This window comes from Oncorhynchus gorbuscha, linkage group LG06 (assembly GCF_021184085.1).
Source record: "Oncorhynchus gorbuscha isolate QuinsamMale2020 ecotype Even-year linkage group LG06, OgorEven_v1.0, whole genome shotgun sequence".
In the NCBI taxonomy this organism is placed as follows: Eukaryota; Metazoa; Chordata; class Actinopteri; order Salmoniformes; family Salmonidae; genus Oncorhynchus; species Oncorhynchus gorbuscha.
In genome coordinates, this window is record NC_060178.1 from 105,075,354 (window position 1) to 105,095,942 (window position 20,589).

The 20,589-nt window shown below is 44.6% G+C and overlaps 1 protein-coding gene across 9 annotated transcripts in view; it reads right to left on the minus strand.

The window, feature by feature from the left end:
• LOC124038645 (neurexin-1a-like) overlaps positions 1-20,589 on the minus strand; it is an 819,670-nt gene that overhangs the window by 576,812 nt on the left and 222,269 nt on the right. For 5 of the 9 annotated variants that reach the window (XM_046354743.1, XM_046354737.1, XM_046354739.1 and 2 more), the window contains 3 exons: positions 11,082-11,383; positions 8,475-8,498; positions 7,167-7,328 (listed from right to left, as the gene is read on the minus strand). In XM_046354743.1, the coding sequence (XP_046210699.1) occupies positions 7,167-7,328; positions 8,475-8,498; positions 11,082-11,383 (488 nt within the window). The remainder of the gene's footprint in view (positions 1-7,166; positions 7,329-8,474; positions 8,499-11,081; positions 11,384-20,589) is intronic. The other 4 variants (XM_046354744.1, XM_046354740.1, XM_046354738.1 and 1 more) reach the window with 1 other exon arrangement.

Here is a 20,589-nt window from a genome sequence, read left to right on the forward strand (position 1 = left end):
GAGAAGCTTTAGTAATGCTGGAGCCAGGAGAGGAGAGTAATGCTGGAGCCAGGAGAGGAGAAGCTTTAGTAATGCTGGAGCCAGGAGAGGAGAAGCTTTAGTAATGCTGGAGCCAGGAGAGGATAAGCTTTAATAATGCTGGAGCCAGGAGAGGAGAAGCTTTAGTAATGCTGGAGCCAGGAGAGGAGAAGCTTTAGTAATGCTGGAGCCAGGAGAGGATAAGCTTTAGTAATGCTGGAGCCAGGAGAGGAGAAGCTTTAGTAATGCTGGAGCCAGGAGAGGAGAAGGAGAGGATAAGCTTTAGTAATGCTGGAGCCAGGAGAGGATTTAAATGCTGGAGCCAGGAGAGGATAGTAATGCTGGAGCCAGGAGAGGAGAAGCTTTAGTAATGCTGGAGCCAGGAGAGGAGAAGCTTTAGTAATGCTGGAGCCAGGAGAGGATAAGCTTTAGTAATGCTGGAGCCAGGAGAGGAGAAGCTTTAGTAATGCTGGAGCCAGGAGAGGAGAAGCTTTAGTAATGCTGGAGCCAGGAGAGGAGAAGCTTTAGTAATGCTGGAGCCAGGAGAGGATAAGCTCTAGTAATGCTGGAGCCAGGAGAGGAGAAGCTTTAGTAATGCTGGAGCCAGGAGAGGATAGGCTTTAGTAATGCTGGAGCCAGGAGAGGAGAGGCTTTAGTAATGCTGGAGCCAGGAGAGGAGAGGCTTTAGTAATGCTGGAGCCAGGAGAGGAGAGGCTTTAGTAATGCTGGAGCCAGGAGCCAGGAGAGGGCTTTAATGTAATGCTGGAGCCAGGAGAGGAGAGGCTTTAGTAATGCTGGAGCCAGGAGAGGAGAGGCTTTAGTAATGCTGGAGCCAGGAGAGGAGAGGCTTTAGTAATGCTGGAGCCAGGAGAGGAGAGGCTTTAGTAATGCTGGAGCCAGGAGAGGAGAGGCTTTAGTAATGCTGGAGCCAGGAGAGGAGAGGCTTTAGTAATGCTGGAGCCAGGAGAGGAGAGGCTGTGCCAATAAAAAGTGCAGTTGATCCTCTGAGTCAACACATAGGGTCCAAGGATCTTTGGGCAGACCTATATCATCCCTTCTCCCCCTCTCTCTCTTTCACTCTCTCTCATGCTCTTGTACTCACTCTTTCTTTCTACCTCTCTCTCTTTCTCTCTCTCCCTCCCGTTCTCTTATAGTCACAGGAGAAAGGTACTGCACTCATTTCTCATCAGACTGGAGCCAAGACGTCTGTCTAGGCTATTACCTCACTGGTGTTTGGCATGAAAACAGAACAGTACAGCAGCAGCTAAGACTGGTGTTGGTCAAATCAAAATTGAATGAAATCAAAATGTATTGGGCACATACACATGGTTAGCAGATGTTAATGTGAGTGTAGTGAATTGCTTGTGCTTCTAGTTCCGACCCTGCAGTAAAATCTAACAAGTAATCTAACAATTTCACAACAACTACCTTATACACACAAGTGTTAAGGAATGAATAAGAATATGTATGTATAAATATATGGATTGAGCGAATGCCAAACGGCATTTGGAAGATGCAGTAGATGTTATAGAGTACAGTATATACATATGAGATGAGTAATGTAGGGTATGTAAACATTGTATAAAGTGGCATTGTTTAAAGTGACTATTTTGAATTATTAAAACGGCTAGAGATTAAAGTCAGTATGTTGGCAGCAGCCACACAATGTTAGTGATGGCTGTTTAACAGTGTGATGGCCTTGAGATAGAAGCTGTTTTTCAGTCTCTCGGTCCCTGCTTTGATGCATCTGTACTGACCTCGTCTTCTGGATGATAGCGGGGTGAACAGGCAGTGGCTCGAGTGGTTGTTGTCCTTGATGATCTTTTTGGCCTTCCTGTGACATCGGGTGGTGTAGGTGTCCTGGAGGGCAGGTAGATTGCCCCTGGTGATGCGTTGTGCAGACCTCACTACCCTCTGGAGAGCCTTACAGTTGTGGGCGGAGCAGTTGCTGTACCAGGCTGTTATGCAACAGGATGCTCTCGATTGTGCATCCGTAAAAGGTAGTGAGTGTTTTTGATGATAAGCCAAATTTCTTCAGCCTCCTGAGGTTGAAGAGATGCTGTTGCGCCTTCTTCACCATGCTGTCTGTATGGGTGGACCATTTCAGTTTGTCCGTGATGTGGAGAGGGTAGTAAGTTTTAAGTTCCTCGGCGTACACTACTGTTCCATCGATGTGGATAGGGGGGTGCTCCCTCTGCTGTTTCCTGAAGTCCACGATCATCTCCTTTGTTTTGTTGACATTGAGTGTGAGGTTATTTTCCTGACACCACACTCCGAGGGCCCTCACCTCCACCCTGTAGGCCGCTTCGTCGGAGTTGGTAATCAAGCATACCACCGTAGTGTCTGCAAACTTGATGATAGAGTTAGAGGTGTGCATGGCCACGCAATTATGGATGAACAGGGAGTACAGGAGAGGGCTGAGAATGCACCCTTTGTGGGGCCCCAGTGTTCAGGGGCCCCAGTGTTGAGGATCAGCGGGGTGGAGATGTTGTTTTCTACCCTTACCACATGGGGGCGGCCCGTCAGAAAGTCCAGGACCTAGTTGCACAGGGCGGGGTAAAGACCCAGGGTCTCGAGCTTAATGACGAGTATGGTGTTAAATGCTGAGCTGTAGTCGATGAACAGCATTCTTACATAGGTATTCCTCTTGTCCAGATGGGTTAGGGCAGTGTGCAGTGTGCAGTGTGATTGTGATTGCGTCATATGTGGACCTATTGGGGTGGTAAGCAAATTGGAGTGGGTCTAGGGTGTCAGGTAGGGTGGAGGTGATATGGTCCTTGACTAGTCTCTCAAAGCACTTCATGATGACGGAAGTGAGTGCCACGGGGAGATAGTTGTTTGGCTCAGTTACCTTCGCTTTCTTGGGAACAGGAGCAATTGTGGCCCTCTTGAAGCATGTGGGAATAGTGTAACTACGCCACAGGAACATGTCATCAATAAGAGTTGCCAAGGCAACTTGCTGCTCCTTGACCATATGTCATATGTCATCTTCCTGCGACCATTGCTTACAGAACAGGGTTTTGTCTAGAAAAGATACAGCTTCTGTCAAAGTTGACTTTCTGTAGTAGATTTAGGAGCATGTATGCAGCAGGTTAAGATAATGATTGTAGCAGGTTCAGAGAATTTAGTTTATGTTAGCAAAAGGGTTAGGGTTAGCTACTTTTGACGTCAATTTGACTAAACTGTATCCCATCTAGTCTCTCTTCCTCTGGGACACTTCATAGAAACTATATGTAGCATTCATCACTGCCAACTGCCAGCACTCCAGCCTTGATCCCAGCCTAGAAAAACACAGAAGATGATTTTTGTTTTTCTCTAGTGTGCCCCCCTGTGGTGTGGTGGACTGACAGGAGTAGCTGTGCAGCCCAAACTCTACCCTATTCCATAGGGAATAGGGTGCCATTGGGGACACAGTCTAGCAGACTGCAAAGAGGGCACCACCAACCAGATGGCAGTGTTTACACCATGTGAGAATCCCAAATGGCACCCTATTCCCTACATAGAGCCTTAGTTTTGACCAGAACTCTATGGCAATAGCATGCCATTTGGGACGCGGCTCCATGTATCATCTCAGAAGCACCCCTCTAACGAAGACATGCATGCCCCTAATGAGATAGAACCCCCTAACGAGCTCTAGCCCCTAACGAGCTCTAGCCCTAACGAGGAAGAGATGGAGCATGGACATGTGGTCTGCACCCTGCTCATTAAGACTCCGTTGCATGAGAACTTTTCTGTTAGGTTTCGTGAGGATGACACCCTTGGCTGGGGTGAGGAGAAGAAAAGGAGAAATGTAGGACACTACAGGAGGAAGAGAAGGGAAAAAGCTACTGAAAAGAGAGAGTGAGAGAGTGAGAGAGAGAAAGAGATGGTGGTAAAAGCAATAGAGAAAAAAAGAGACGAGGAGGGAAGAGAATGGGAGGTGATGTCACTTCTCGAGAGTAGACTGTATTCCTTGGTGGCTGCTGATGTCACGTCTCGAGAGTAGACTGTATTCCTTGGTGGCTGCTGATGTCACGTCTCGAGAGTAGACTGTATTCATTGGTGGCTGCTGATGTCTCGTCTCGAGAGTAGACTGTATTCCTTGGTGGCTGCTGATGTCACGTCTCGAGAGTAGACTGTATTCATTGGTGGCTGCTGATGTCACGTCTCGAGAGTAGACTGTATTCCTTGGTGGCTGCTGATGTCACTTCTCGAGAGTAGACTGTATTCCTTGGTGGCTGCTGATGTCACTTCTCGAGAGTAGACTGTATTCCTTGGTGGCTGCTGATGTCACTTCTCGAGAGTAGACTGTATTCCTTGGTGGCTGCTGATGTCACGTCTCGAGAGTAGACTGTATTCCTTGGTGGCTGCTGATGTCACTTCTCGAGAGTAGACTGTATTCCTTGGTGGCTGCTGATGTCTCGTCTCGAGAGTAGACTGTATTCCTTGGTGGCTGCTGATGTCACGTCTCGAGAGTAGACTGTATTCCTTGGTGGCTGCTGATGTCACGTCTCGAGAGTAGACTGTATTCCTTGGTGGCTGCTGATGTCACGTCTCGAGAGTAGACTGTATTCCTTGGTGGCTGCTGATGTCACGTCTCGAGAGTAGACTGTATTCCTTGGTGGCTGCTGATGTCACGTCTCGAGAGTAGACTGTATTCATTGGTGGCTGCTGATGTCACGTCTCGAGAGTAGACTGTATTCCTTGGTGGCTGCTGATGTCACGTCTCGAGAGTAGACTGTATTCATTGGTGGCTGCTGATGTGAAAATATTTTTGGGGTCAGCATCCCATTAAGCAGCCAATGTAATATTAAGCAGAAAATAACGTAGAAAGGGAAAATTGAAACAACTCCCTTTATCAGCATGGTCCAGGATGGATGAATATCTTCAATATGTATAATATTATTGTGAAGCGTCTTTGGAAAGTACAGAGAACTGTCAGATCTTGAATTGACAGATCCTGATACTATAGAAACGGCACTGCGTCTATATTTTGATTGTAACGCATATATATATAGCATGTGTGTTCACCAAAATATGTTGTAACCGATTTAGAACTTTCGCTTTAGGTTCTGAAAACACATTTGTCTCGGCAGGAACACCCCCTCTGAGGTATGACAGGGAGATATATGGAGTGTTGGGACAGATTTGGCACTGACTTAATAAAACAAGGGACATCATGAACCCCAAAAATCTGGGGGGAACAATATATGCGAGGATGACTGGGGGTGGTCCAGAGGGGTGTGGTCTGGGGGGGCTTCATCCCCCCCGTCCGTAATTTGGAGAATTTACTATTTTTTCAAACAACTGACACATCTTCTTTCCTGCAGTCTACAGCTATAATCATTGTGCTTAACTTTATGTGAAAGAAATATGTATATTTGTCCACATATATAAGCATCCCTCTTGAGCATTCTGTATCATTCTGACTGTTTTTTTTAAGAAGCGAAAAATGCTTCTCTGCTAAGCTCTGGGTAAAATATATAAAGGAATGTGAGTCTTATTCAGGTCTTATTCAGGTCATTATTCAGGTCATTATTCAGTACATTATTCAGTACGCTATTTCTTGCTTTTTGAACATCTACCAACCAGGCATGCCAGGTAAGATAGTTAGACAAGTTAGTTACTCTAACTTGATTGATAGACTGAAATGGCTTCTTGATAGCTAGTTATGAGGTTGGGAGGTTGAGGGAACCTATCTGACACAACTACAAATAGGGCTATCTTCTGTAAACCACCCCTACCTTCTCACAACACAACTGATGGCTCAAACAAAATTAAGAAGAAAGTACACTCCACAAAGTACATTCTTGCGCGTTCACAGTGATGTACTGCACACTCCACTCCCTGTACCCTGAGAGCACTGTGCAGTGTGTGGTGTGATGCCCACTCCCTGTACCCTGAGAGTACTGTGCAGTGTGTGGTGTGATGCCCACTCCCTCTACCCTGAGAGCACTGTGCAGTGTGTGGTGTGATGCCCACTCCCTGTACCCTGAGAGCACTGTGCAGTGTGTGGTGTGATGCCCACTCCCTGTACCCTGAGAGTACTGTGCAGTGTGTGATGCCCACTCCCTCTACCCCGAGAGCACTGTGCAGTGTGTGGTGTGATGCCCACTCCCTGTACCCTGAGAGCACTGTGCAGTGTGTGGTGTGATGCCCACTCTCAGTACCCTGAGAGCACTGTGCAGTGTGTGGTGTGATGCCTACTCCCTGTACCCTGAGAGCACTGTGCAGTGTGTGGTGTGATGCCCACTCCCTGTACCCTGAGAGCACTGTGCAGTGTGTGGTGTGATGCCCACTCCCTGTACCCTGAGAGCACTGTGTAGTGTGTGGTGTGATGCCCACTCCCTGTACCCTGAGAGCACTGTGCAGTGTGTGGTGTGATGCCCACTCCCTCTACCCTGAGAGCACTGTGCAGTGTGTGGTGTGATGCCCACTCCCTGTACCCTGAGAGCACTGTGCAGTGTGTGGTGTGATGCCCACTCCCTCTACCCTGAGAGCACTGTGCAGTGTGTGGTGTGATGCCCACTCCCTCTACCCTGAGATCACTGTGCAGTGTGTGGTGTGATGCCCACTCCCTCTACCCTGAGATCACTGTGCAGTGTGTGGTGTGATGCCCAATCCCTCTACCCTGAGAGCACTGTGCAGTGTGTGGTGTGATGCCCACTTCCTCTACTCTGAGAGCACTGTGCAGTGTGTGGTGTGATGCCCACTCCCTCTACCCTGAGATCATTGTGCAGTGTGTGGTGTGATGCCCACTTCCTCTACCCTGAGATCACTGTGCAGTGTGTGGTGTGATGCCCACTCCCTGTACCCTGAGAGCACTGTGCAGTGTGTGGTGTGATGCCCACTCCCTCTACCCTGAGAGCACTGTGCAGTGTGTGGTGTGATGCCCACTCCCTCTACCCTGAGATCACTGTGCAGTGTGTGGTGTGATGCCCACTCCCTCTACCCTGAGATCACTGTGCAGTGTGTGGTGTGATGCCCAATCCCTCTACCCTGAGAGCACTGTGCAGTGTGTGGTGTGATGCCCACTTCCTCTACTCTGAGAGCACTGTGCAGTGTGTGGTGTGATGCCCACTCCCTCTACCCTGAGATCATTGTGCAGTGTGTGGTGTGATGCCCACTCCCTCTACCCTGAGAGCACTGTACAGTGTGTGGGTGTTTACCTCTTTCAGACAACCCATAAAGTTGTTGCTAACAGGTGATCCAGGCAGGTCAGCCGTGCTAGGACTCCCGCCAACATAGAAAAAGTCGTCGGAGCCTAGCATGGTGTAGTCTTCTTGAGTATACCCTGTGGTGGTCAGTATCCCATCCACGGATATAGTTACCTAGACAACAAAGCACAGGGAAAGGACACGCTATACTCTGAAAGCATATTAGAGTTCTCAGTCCAGTGTTTTTTTTGCCACATAATTGTTCTACTATAGATGTTTGGTAAAGATTATAGAAACCCATTTTCATGTCTGTTTTTTTATTTTCTTATTTTTGGTTTATTCTGTCCAGTTTAGGATTAGTAGTTTGAGAAGTAGATGGCTAGCCCTCCAAGGGAATGATACAGCGAGTTAGCTAGGGAGTTATTTAGTTGCCCAAGACTAAGTGTGTTAGTAAGTTAGCCCCTACTGCAACTCAAAGTCATTTCAGCAGACACAAAAATGGTGTTAGTAGAATGTTATCTCGGTTAGTTTTGCTAAGTTTACATATTAGTAAAAGTTCATCAGCAGTTTGTTTTTAGAAAAAAACTAAACTATAGCGTGCAAGTGGGTTACATATAGAAAGTAACAAGCAAGTAGAAGCCACAACCACATGTTTAGCGTTTGGTTAATGACATACCAGAAATGATTTTTTTCAGAGATACAAAAGTAAGGCGTTTTAGTATTTTCTTTTTGCATGCAAACACACAAAATAAAAATTTCCCAAGATAGTGTTTGCTAATCGATTTAATCTGACACTTTGCGCTCGTGTCGGATGCATGCAGAAGCAGATGATGAAAAATCACCAGCAAGGACCAGAAGAAAAAGCACCAATGAAAACGACAGCTGCCCTGGACGAATAGTGGGTAGTATGAGCATGTGCAGCGTACAGAGCAGCATTCAGAGCGCATGCCATGCAGAGTGAATGGGAAATAGATCACTGGCTGAGCCAATGAGCATCCGGCCAGCCAGCCAGGAGACAGACATTGGTCCTCCTTTGATAACCACTGCTTGATGCAAAAGGCTTGAAACGATGCTCCTAAAAATGTGATTGGACAGGATACAGGAAGTGAAAATAACAGGAAGTGGTGAAATCCAACCAACGGATGAAAATAGTGTCAAAATAAAAAGGAGGTCAAAAGGTAAGCAGAAAGAGTACCAACCGCAGTTCCCCTTTTTTTGTTAATGACGTCTACAGTAAGAAAAGATAGAAAAGAAACACACGGCAAACCCAAACTAAGAAACAATTAGAATGATATCTACCGAACAATGGAGTTTGTTTACCATAGCGTGTCCAATGCCTGAGTGCTTTGTGGAGAGGGGGGAGAAAGGAAATGAAAAACTGTCAACAGAATAACGATAGTTACTCAAAAAAGAGATGATGGTTAACTACCAAAAGTTAGCACATTGTTGTTGTTGTTAATAAACGTTAAAAAAATATATTGGTTAGTAGTATGACACATTCCATGAATGACATGTTAGTTGTTGTTTTTCAAAGCATGTTAGTAACATAGAATAAAAAGGGCAAAATAAGTTATTTTTATAAGAAAAAAAACAGACTAAGGAAGACAGTGGAAGTGAACTAGCTCATATTGGATCGCTCGATGACTCCCTATGGTCTACATGGGACTGTCCATGTAGACTGGACTGCCCTGGGTAGGCATCAACAACCCCACACCCCTCTGACATGGTATAACTGACAGAAAACAAATGGTTAATAAGAGAGAATGCCTAAAGCACATCAGTCGACCCTCTTTAACGAAAGTCCTTCAGATCGTTATTCTTTATCTTTGGATGCTTTGGGTTAATTATATAATCATTTTCATTGGACTATTTTCATGATTTTCAGGTTTTGGACTACGATTCCGACCAATCCCTGACGGTGGTCAGGATCTCATCTTACAGTGCTGTACCTCAATTTTGGTCTTATTGGATGGACTTTAGGATCACTTTACTGCAATGAAACAAAGCAAAGAAGACCCTGACACAAAATGAGAAGAATAATGGAGATTGGATTCCCCTGTTGAGCATGCACTTTCATTATGCATTCTAATGTTTTGACAAATCAATTCAAATTTAACATTACTCAAATTATCTATATAATTGTTTTAAACCTCTTTGTCGGTGTGGTGTTTCAAAAGAAACAATCCACTACCATGTGAGCAGGAACACATCTAGAGAGCTGGTGTGTTGGTAGGATGCTGTGAGCAGGAACACATCTAGAGAGCTGGTGTGTTGGTAAGGTGCTGTGAGCAGGACACATCTAGAGAGCTGGTGTGTTGGTAGGATGCTGTGAGCAGGACACATCTAGAGAGCTGGTGTGTTGGTAGGATGCTGTGAGCAGGACACATCTAGAGAGCTGGTGTGTTGGTAAGGTGCTGTGAGCAGGAACACATCTAGAGAGCTGGTGTGTTGGTAGGATGCTGTGAGCAGGACACATCTAGAGAGCTGGTGTGTTGGTAAGGTGCTGTGAGCAGGAACACATCTAGAGAGCTGGTGTGTTGGTAGGATGCTGTGAGCAGGACACATCTAGAGAGCTGGTGTGTTGGTAAGGTGCTGTGAGCAGGAACACATCTAGAGAGCTGGTGTGTTGGTAAGGTGCTGTGAGCAGGAACACATCTAGAGAGCTGGTGTGTTGGTAAGGTGCTGTGAGCAGGACACATCTAGAGAGCTGGTGTGTTGGTAAGGTGCTGTGAGCAGGAACACATCTAGAGAGCTGGTGTGTTGGTAAGGTGCTGTGAGCAGGAACACATCTAGAGAGCTGGTGTGTTGGTAAGGTGCTGTGAGCAGGACACATCTAGAGAGCTGGTGTGTTGGTAAGGTGCTGTGAGCAGGAACACATCTAGAGAGCTGGTGTGTTGGTAAGGTGCTGTGAGCAGGAACACATCTAGAGAGCTAGTGTGTTGGTAAGGTGCTGTGAGCAGGACACATCTAGAGAGCTGGTGTGTTGGTAAGGTGCTGTGAGCAGGACACATCTAGAGAGCTGGTGTGTTGGTAGGATGCTGTGAGCAGGAACACATCTAGAGAGCTGGTGTGTTGGTAAGGTGCTGTGAGCAGGAACACATCTAGAGAGCTGGTGTGTTGGTAAGGTGCTGTGAGCAGGAACACATCTAGAGAGCTGGTGTGTTGGTAAGGTGCTGTGAGCAGGAACACATCTAGAGAGCTAGTGTGTTGGTAGGATGCTGTGAGCAGGAACACATCTAGAGAGCTAGTGTGTTGGTAGGATGCTGTGAGCAGGAAAACATCTAGAGAGCTGGTGTGTTGGTAAGATGCTGTGAGCAGGAACACATCTCGAGAGCTAGTGTTTTGGTAGGATGCTGTGAGCAGGAACGCATCTAGAGAGCTGGTGTGTTGGTAAGATGCTGTACAAATTAAAGGAAAGCCATTATATTATGTACTTCCACCTATTTGGCATAAAGCAAACTGTGTCGCTTGTAAACTGTGTTGCTTATATGTTTCTTAATTCAGTGGTTTACTTTTTTGGGGTTGTAACTGTAGCAATCTTTCCAAGCTGTATTCTAACATAAAAATCCATCTTCGCGTGCTTTGTATTTTCACTACAAATAGCATGTGTTAAGCAGCCAAAGACCCAGAGGTCACCAAGGAGAAGGCTGATCCTCTAATAGTCAATAGAGGCTGTCCATTGTGGCCACAACTATAGAGGGAAAATAAATGGATGACTCAGAGATCAGCTTCTCTGAACGAAGTGACATGGTCTTTCCACTATTGATGCCTCTGATATTCCAGTCTGTCCTCTATTGATGCCTACTATTGGTCTATATGTGTCCCTCCTCAAATGCAGCACCACCTTCCTCATGTCTTATTACAGATCAAATCAAATTCAATCAAATGTAGCTCAGTCTCCATAGCACTCCCCCTCTGTACTGTTACCTGACGTAGGTTCCTTGTAACTTTGACATCATGCCAATCATTGTCATTGAATTTCCCATTGACTGGTTCCACCAGAGCTTCAAAGGCTCCAGATCCCAAATTAATGACCAGCGATACAGCTCCGTTTTTCAGGGCCAGGTTGACGTAGTCTGCAGACTTCCCCGTGTGAAGCATCAGACCGTTCCTCTGTAACGTCTTGAAGGACAGGGTGATCTCGTCGCTGCTGCTCTGGATCGGGTTCAAGGACAAGTCGTAGCAGAAGAACTCAGATCCCTTGAAGGTCGCCACGTAGTCTTCTTTTCCTGTAAGATGACACAGAGAGAGAGAGAGAGAGATAGAGGCATTGAGTTTTACATCAGAAGTGAAGGAAGAGGAACAACTCCGACATTTCCTGTAGCTCGGCTGCTTAGCTATCCACCTTAGAGGTTACTGCCCTATGTACATGGAATCACTGGTCACTTTAATAATGTTTATATACTGTTTTACTCATGTCATACAGTATATATATTCATACTCTGACATTGCTCGTCCTAATATTTAGTATATATTTATTAATTCCATTATTTTGCTTTTCGATTTGTGTGTATTGTTGTGAATTGTTCGATATTACTGCAATGTTGGAGCTAGGAACACAAGCATTTCGCTACACCCGCAATAACATCTGATAAATATGTGTATGTGACCGATAACATTTGATTTGATGTAGCTGTACAGAACATAAAGGAATATTTCAAAAAGGTTAGGCTACAACACTTGGCATTCAGTTTGGACTTGACTTGCAGTGATAAAATGGGATGTTATGGCCATCTACAAAGAAAGACTGTTCTGTTAAGGGCTGACTCTGTACAGTATTTACCGGTGTGCCTATATATTGGTCCTCCAATTTACTGTATTACTGATCCTGACTGTAGCCTACCACATAGGGGGTTTGCATAAAAACCTTGTGACCTGCTACTCACGTTGCCCCAGAAAGCAACAGGAAGCCTTGTCTCAAGTTCTTACCTGTCTCTCAGTTAGTGTGGACCAGGTAACGTGGACCAGGTAGTGTACCAGGTAGTGTGGACCACGTAGTGTGGACCAGGTAGTGTGGACCAGGTACCATGGACCAGGTAGTGTGGACCAGGTACCATGGACCAGGTAGTGTGGACCAGGTAGTGTGGACCAGGTAGTGTGGACCAGTTAGTGTGGACCAGATAGTGTGGACCAGATAGTGTGGACCAGATAGTGTGGACCAGTGTGTGGACCAGGTAGTGTGGACCAGGTGTGGACCAGGTAGTGTGGACCAGATAGTGTGGACCAGATAGTGTGGACCAGATAGTGTGGACCAGATAGTGTGGACCAGATAGTGTGGACCAGATAGTGTGGACCAGGTAGTGTGGACCAGATAGTGTGGACCAGATAGTGTGGACCAGGTAGTGTGGACCAGATAGTGTGGACCAGATAGTGTGGACCAGATAGTGTGGACCAGGTAGTGTACCAGGTAGTGTGGACCAGGTAGTGTGGACCAGGTAGTGTGGACCAGGTAGCGTGGACCAGATAGTGTGGACCAGATAGTGTGGACCAGGTTGTGTGGACCAGGTAGTGTACCAGGTAGTGTTGACCAGGTAGTGTGGACCAGGTAATGTGTACCAGGTAGTGTGGACCAGTTAGTTTACCAGGTAGTGTGGACCAGGTACCATGGACCAGGTTGTGTGGACCAGGTAGTGGACCAGGTAGTGTGGACCAGGCAGTGTGGACCAGGTACACACTCAACGTCAACAAAACTAAGGAGATGATTGTGGACTTCAGGAAACAGCAGAGGGAACACCCCCCTATCCACATCGATGGAACAGTAGTGGAGAGGGTAGCAAGTTTTAAGTTCCTCGGCATACACATCACAGACAAACTGAATTGGTCCACTCACACTGACAGCGTCGTGAAGAAGGCGCAGCAGCGCCTCTTCAACCTCAGGAGGCTGAAGAAATTTGGCTTGTCACCAAAAGCACTCACAAACTTCTACAGATGCACAATCGAGAGCATCCTGGCGGGCTGTATCACCGCCTGGTACGGCAACTGCTCCGCCCTCAACCGTAAGGCTCTCCAGAGGGTAGTGAGGACTGCACAACGCATCACCGGGGGCAAACTACCTGCTCTCCAAGACACCTACACCACCCGATGTTACAGGAAGGCCATAAAGATCATCAAGGACATCAACCACCCGAACCACTGCCTGTTCACCCCGCTATCATCCAGAAGGCGAGGTCAGTACAGGTGCATCAAAGCTGGGACCGAGAGACTGAAAAACAGCTTCTATCTCAAGGCCATCAGACTGTAAAACAGCCACCACTAACATTGAGTGGCTGCTGCCAACATTGACACTGACCCAACTCCAGCCACTTTAATAATGGGAATTGATGGGAAATGATGTAAATATATCACTAGCCACTTTAAACAATGCTACCTTATATAATGTTACTTACCCTACATTATTCATCTCATATGCATATGCATATGTATATACTGTACTCTACTTCATCGACTGCATCCTTATGTAATACATGTATCACTAGCCACTTTAACTATGCCACTTTGTTTACTTTGTCTACATACTCATCTCATATGTATATACTGTACTCGATACCATCTACTGTATGCTGCTCTGCACCATCACTCATTCATATATCCTTATGTACATATTCCTTATCCCCTTACACTGTGTATAAGACAGTAGTTTTGGAATTGTTAGTTAGATTACTTGTTGGTTATCACTGCATTGTCGGAACTAGAAGCACAAGCATTTCGCTACACTCGCATTAACATCTGCTAACCATGTGTATGTGACAAATAAAATTTGATTAGATTTGATTTGAGGTAGTTTACCAAGTAGTGTGGACCAGGTAGTGTGGACCAGGTAGTGTGGACCAGGTAGTGTGGACCTGGTGGTGGACCAACTTCAAGTTCACTGTATATTTGCCTTGTTTAGGATTTTGCTGGAAATTCCTCAAAGTCACACATGCCTAAACCAATCAGAAGGTAGCGACTGTCACCAGAACTTCTGGTTTGGTTTATGCTTCACACTTTGAAGATGAAACCCTTCTACTGTTACATCATAATACAATACAAATATGCACCATTGCTGTTCAAATGAAAACTCCCAAAACCCATCATTCCATTGGCCAAAAAAAGCCTTGATTGTTTACATAACAGTGACTTGCGAAAGTATTCACCCCCCTCGTCATTTTTCCTATTTTAGCCACTGGAATTGTTGCCCATTCTTCAAGGTAAAACTTCTTCAGCTTCTTCAAGTTGGTTGGGTTCCTCTGGTGTACAACAATCTTTACGTCATACCACAGATTCTCAATTGGATTGAGGTCTGGGCTTTGACTAGGCCATTCCAACGCATTGAAATGTTTCCCCTTAAACCATTCAAGTGTTGCTTTAGCAGTATAATTAGGGTCATTTTCTTTCTGAAAGGTGAATCTCCGTCCCAGTCTAAAGTCTCTGTAAGACTGAAACAGGTTTCCCTCAAGAATTTACCTGTATTTAGCTACATCCATCATTCCTTCAATTCTGACCAGTTTCCCAGTCCCTGCTGATGAAAAACATCCCCACAGCATGATGCTGCCACCACGTGCTTCACTGTGAGGATGGTGTTCCCGGGGTGATGGTAAGTGTTCGGTTTGCGCCAAACATAGCGTTTTCCTTGATGGCCAAAAAGCAACATTTTAGTCTAATCTGAGCAGAGTACCTTCTTCCATATGTTTGGAGAGTCACATGCATGCATTTTGGCAAACACGAAACGTGATTACTTATTTTTCCATAAAGCCTAGCTCTGTGGCATGTTCCGCTTCAAGTGGTCCTATGGACAGATACTCCAATCTCCGCTGTGGAGCTTTGCAGCTACTTCAGGGTTATCTTTGGTCTCTTTGTTGCCTCTCTGATTAATGCCTTCCTTACCTGGTCTATGAGTTTTGGTGGGCGGCCCTCTCTTGGCAGGTTTGTTGTGGTAGCAAATTCTTTAAAAAATATATAATGAATTTAATGGTGCTCCATGGGATGTTCAAAGTTTTGAATATTTTTGTATAACCCAACCCTGATCAGTACTTCTCCACAACTTTGTCCCTGACCTGTTTGGAGAGCTTCTTTGGTCTTCATGGTGCCGCTTGCTTGGTGGTGCCCCTTGCTTAGTGGTGTTGCAGACTCTGGGGCCTTTCAGAAAAGGAGTACTGTATATATACTGAGATCATGTGACACTTAAATTGCACACAGGTGGACTTTACTTAACTAAGTATGTGACTTCTGAAAGTAATTGGTTGCACCAGATCTTATTAGGGGCTCCATAGCAAAGGGGTGAATACATATACACTCATCATTTTTCAGTTGTTTAATCATTTTTTTAAACAAGTCATTTTTTTCATTTCAGAGAGAGAGAGAGAGAGAGAGAGAGAGAGAGAGAGAGAGAGAGAGAGAGAGAGAGAGAGAGAGAGAGAGAGAGAGAGAGTTCTATTCTGTGCCGGATTCACCAAAGCTCCATAATAAAATCAGTCCAATTAATTTTGCTGCTACACATTTTCAAGCTAATAAACTCATTGGAAAGCTGCCAGTTTTTGGTTCTCTTTTAGCCATGAAACATTCCAAGAGACAAGAGTTTAGCTGGTGAAGTTCCATGGAACAAAACAGTAAAAAAAAAGGATGCCTGTGGACCACCACGAACAACCTCAAAAAAAAAAAGTATTGTGCTCCACTCTTTCAGGGGTCAGTAGGTCAACCATTAGCCAAGCAATTTAGGAAGAGATCTGGACGAAAATAACAAGCTATTCAAATTACCATCCAACACTAAACCCACCACAAACGGACCACAGATTTCAAAGACTGTGAATGTAATACATACAAAACACTACAGGTTTATATACACATGACATACATCCACTACACAGATGCCCATGCAGTGATACACAGACAGACAGACAGACAGACAGACAGACAGACAGACAGACAGACAGACAGACAGACAGACAGACAGACAGACAGACAGACAGACAGACAGACAGACAGACAGACAGACAGACAGACAGACAGACAGACAGACAGACAGACAGACAGACAGACAGACAGACAGACAGACAGACAGACAGACAGACAGACAGACAGACAGACAGACAGACAGACAGACAGACCCAATAAAGAAGGTACCTCTCCGGAGCAATGTGTCAGACCATTGATCCCTCTTTAAAAGTACTATTCTACACATCTGAGAACACTACAAGGGGCCGTTCGTCAGCCTGACTGGATATTGGCCCTTCACTGGCTGTTCCTCTCTTTAAGCATTAAGGCTCTCTCTCAAGCCCCTGAGCCTCCATCCTCAATCAGTATAAGTGAGGGACAGCTGACCTCCCCTCACACACCCCCAAACACCAGCTGTCGTCATCGGCAGCTCCATGGTGAGAAACATCTCGGTTCCCGGGGAAGAAACTCTGTGCTATCCTTGAGCATAAGTACAGGACATTACAAGGCTGCTTTCTACCATTCTATGGAAGCTACCGAGGGTTGACGCTGTCATAGTCCATGTGGGGTCAAACGAGATCAGGAGGGTTTGCTCGGAACTGCCGAAAATTGATTTTATAGAACTGATTCTAGCTCTAAAAGATTCCAAAAAGTGGAATAATAAAAAAGCCAATAATTTCACGTCTTGGGTCCTGGATTCTGTCCACACATTTCAAGGCTGCTTTGAGACATTGACTTATCAATGACCCCATCCCAGCTCAGATAATCCCTACCAATATGTCGCTGAGTTGTCGTAGTGCTGCATCAAATGTACATTGTCCCAGGATTTTGGGAAGTCATAATGTAAGCATCCTAATTTATGTCCCTCAAAGTACCCTGAATGCCTCTGTCGAGCTAATAACTACTGTATGGAGTAATCATCCGTCTATGAACCAGAGTTATACAGTTAGAACCGAGGCGGTGTGCCCTAGTAGGAAGTCCACTGTGTGCAGCTCACCCTGCACTATCAGCTCAAGCATAAATATCACTGCCATGTCTAATTATGATAAGCCACTTAGTAAAACAATCACAACAATCAAACATCCCAGATAAGTGCTAAAATATCCCACATTGACATACGTTGTCTAACTTCACTAGGGTAGGGGGCAGCATTTTTAATTTTGGATGAAAAGCGTGCCCAAATTAAACTGCCAGCTACTCAGGCCCAGAAGATAGGATATGCATGTAATTAGTATATTTTGATAGAAAACACTCTAAAGTTTCCAAAACTGAAGTCCTATTAGTGTCATCTGATGAAGATAATTCAAGGTTAGTGATTCATTTTATCTTTATTTCTGTTTTTTGTGAAGGCTATATTTTTCTGGAAAATGGCTGTGCTTATTGTGGTTTGGTGGAGACCTAACCTAATAGTTTGTAGTGCTTTCGCTGAAAAGCCTATTTGAAATCGGACACTTTGGTGGGATTAAGAACAAAAATAGATTTAAAATGATATAAGACACATGTATGTTTTAGGAATTGTAATTATGAGATTTCTGTGGTTTGAATTTTGGCGCCCTCTATTTTCACTGGTAGTTGTCATATCGATCCCGGTATTCGGGTTTTGAGCCATAACAGGTTAAAACATCTACAGAAAAGACATAAATGCAAAACAGGGGTGGTGTTGCAGTCTATATTCAGAGCGACATTCCTGTTAAGCTTAGAGGGGATCTCATGTTAAATACTGTATAATATAAGTTATATGGCCTCACCTAAAGCCCATTCTTGTGGGAATCTGCTATAGACCACCAAGTTCTAACAGTCAGTATCTGGATAACATGTGTGAAATGCTTGATAATGTATTTGATACATTATCAAGAAGAGAGGTATATTTTCTGGGTGACCTAAATATTAAATGGTTTTCATCAAGCTGCCCACTCAAGAAAAAGTTTCAAATTGTAGCCAGTGCCTGCAACTTGGTTCAGTCAACCTACCAAGGTATTTACAAACAGCACAGGAATGAAATGGACATGTATTGATCATATCGTTACTAATGTTGCAGAAGTCTGCTGTGAAGCAGTATTGAAATGCTTTGGATGTAGTGATCAAAATATGGTAGCCATATCTTCCAAAGACTGGACCTAATATTGTGTATAAGAGTTTCTACAAGAGGTGTTGTAGAGCTTCCTATGTTGATGATGTAAAATATATGTCATGGTCTATGGTGTGTAATGAGAAGCAACCCAAAGCTGCACTTTATGTAATTTCTTACCTCGGTTAAATCCCCAATGGAATGTTGTGGAATTGAAAATCGTTATGGTTGAGAGGGAGGTGGGAAAAGGGAATGGCAAATAAGTATTCCCATTGGCAAACCTACTGCAAAATCAAAAACAATCATGTGACTAAACAGAACAAAAACAAGAAGAAACTATACTATGAAACAAATCAATTCTATAAATAATGATAGTAAAAGGTTTTGGAGCCCTTAAATGAGATGTTGGCCAAAAAGACAAACTCTGCTCCATCATTCATTGAATCAGATGGCTCATTCATCACAAAACCCACCAATATAGGATTTTGTAATCACAGTTTAAAAGCGAGATTGGGCGATAGGATCCACATTCCAGGGGCTCTTTGTTTTTCTTTAGTAGTAATGAAATTGAAGTCTGATGAAGACTAGGCGGTAGCTTTGAAGTATTGAGGCACTCTGCAAATAGTCGAGACAAGAATGGGCAAAGCAGACCAGAAAACGTCCTGTAAAATTTGGTTGGAAAACCGTCCGGACCCGGTGATTTACCACTTTTCATTGCGGACACTGCTGTTGCAATCTCCTCAAGCCTAAATTCTTCTTCTAGACAGTCATGGGAGTCTGTATCAATTGAAGGCATATTCAAGCCATTAAAGAAGGAATCAATCAGCGAAGGGTCTTGAGGGGATTCAGAGGTGTATAGCGCATAGTAAAATTGTTTAAATTGATCATTGATCTCTTTATGTATAACTGTGGTGGCACCAGACGGGGTCCTTATTTGTGGGATTAAACGTGAGGCCTCAGATTTACGGATCTGATGCGCAAGGAGTTTACTGGCCTTGTCGCCTTGTTCATAGACTTTGTATCGAGCTCGCAAGAGTAACTGTTCAGCTTGCCTGGTAGAAAGCTCATCAAATTCAGATTGGAGTAGTTGGCGCTCTTTATGCAGATCAGAGGAAGGATCCGTAGCATACTTCTCATCCAGTGTGGCTGTGGACTCGCTCAGGTCCCGAAGTCGCTGGGATCGAACTCTATTTTGGTTGGCTGTATAAGAAATAATTTGGCCACGTAGGTATGCTTTGAGAGACTCCCATATGGTAGAGCAGGACATACCTGGTGTTGAATTAGTTTCTAGGAATAAGGGGATTTCAGAAGAAATTAAATTGATAAACTCCTTATCTTAGAGTAAAATAGGAGGTCGCTGGGGAAATTCCAGTTCAAGCACTAATGGTGAATGGTCAGAGATAACAATACTCTCGTAAGTACACTGCCGAAGGTTAGGCAGAAGTTTTTTGTCCAAAAAGAAGTAATCAATCCGGGAGTATGTTTGATGAACATGAGAATAAAAGGAATACTGTCTATCTGTAGGATGTAGGAAACGCCAGGCCTCAAACATAGCATATTTCTGAAGAAAGGATTGAATAAGTAGGGCACATTTAGATGGGCCTGTATTTGTTTGTGAGGACTTGTCAAGAACTGGGGACATTTTACAGTTGAAAGCCCCCCCTAAAATCAACAAATGAGAATCTAAATTGGGAATAGCAGACAGAAAGGAAGGAATGAAGCTTGTGTCATCCCAATTGGGAAATGACCGGTTACTAGGACGTATCGTCCCTTAGGATCAGCAAAGGGAGTAGCTTTATCAACCAGAATATCAGCACCTCTTGATTTACTATGAAAGTTCGAGTGGAACACTTGACCAACCCAGTCCTTACGCATCCTAAAATGCTCACCAGTCCTCAAGTGAGTCTCTTGTAGAAATGCAATATTTGCATTCAAACCCTTTAAGTGTGTCAACACCCTCTTACGCTTCACCGGGTTGTTAACCCCTTTGGTATTCCAAGAAATGTACTTGATCGTATTATTTCGGCCCCTCTGGGCATTCCCATTATTCAACCCTGTCATTAGAGCATAGAATGGAAAAGCAATGAGCGCCCAAAACCCCCAGAATAACTTGTAAATGTTTGGAAAAAGTACAGAAAAAAAACTAAAAAGACAGAATGACAACATTAGGACTGAACAATTCAACCTGCCCCCCACCCCCTCCCCCCATCCCAGACAATACCTCCCCAAACGAGGTACAAGCCTAAATAGAACATGTTCTCTTCGCACAGTATGTCTGTGAGTGTGCGGTCTTAAACCTAAACCCACAGTCCCGCTCTTTAAAGTCGCATTTTGTTAGTGGATCAAGCAGCAAAAAGAAAGATTTGTATGTATTTTTTCAAATAAAAAAAGGCGGATCCCTTGTGCAAACGGAATGACAAAAGCACCACCTGTAGATGTATATAATTGTATTCCCAG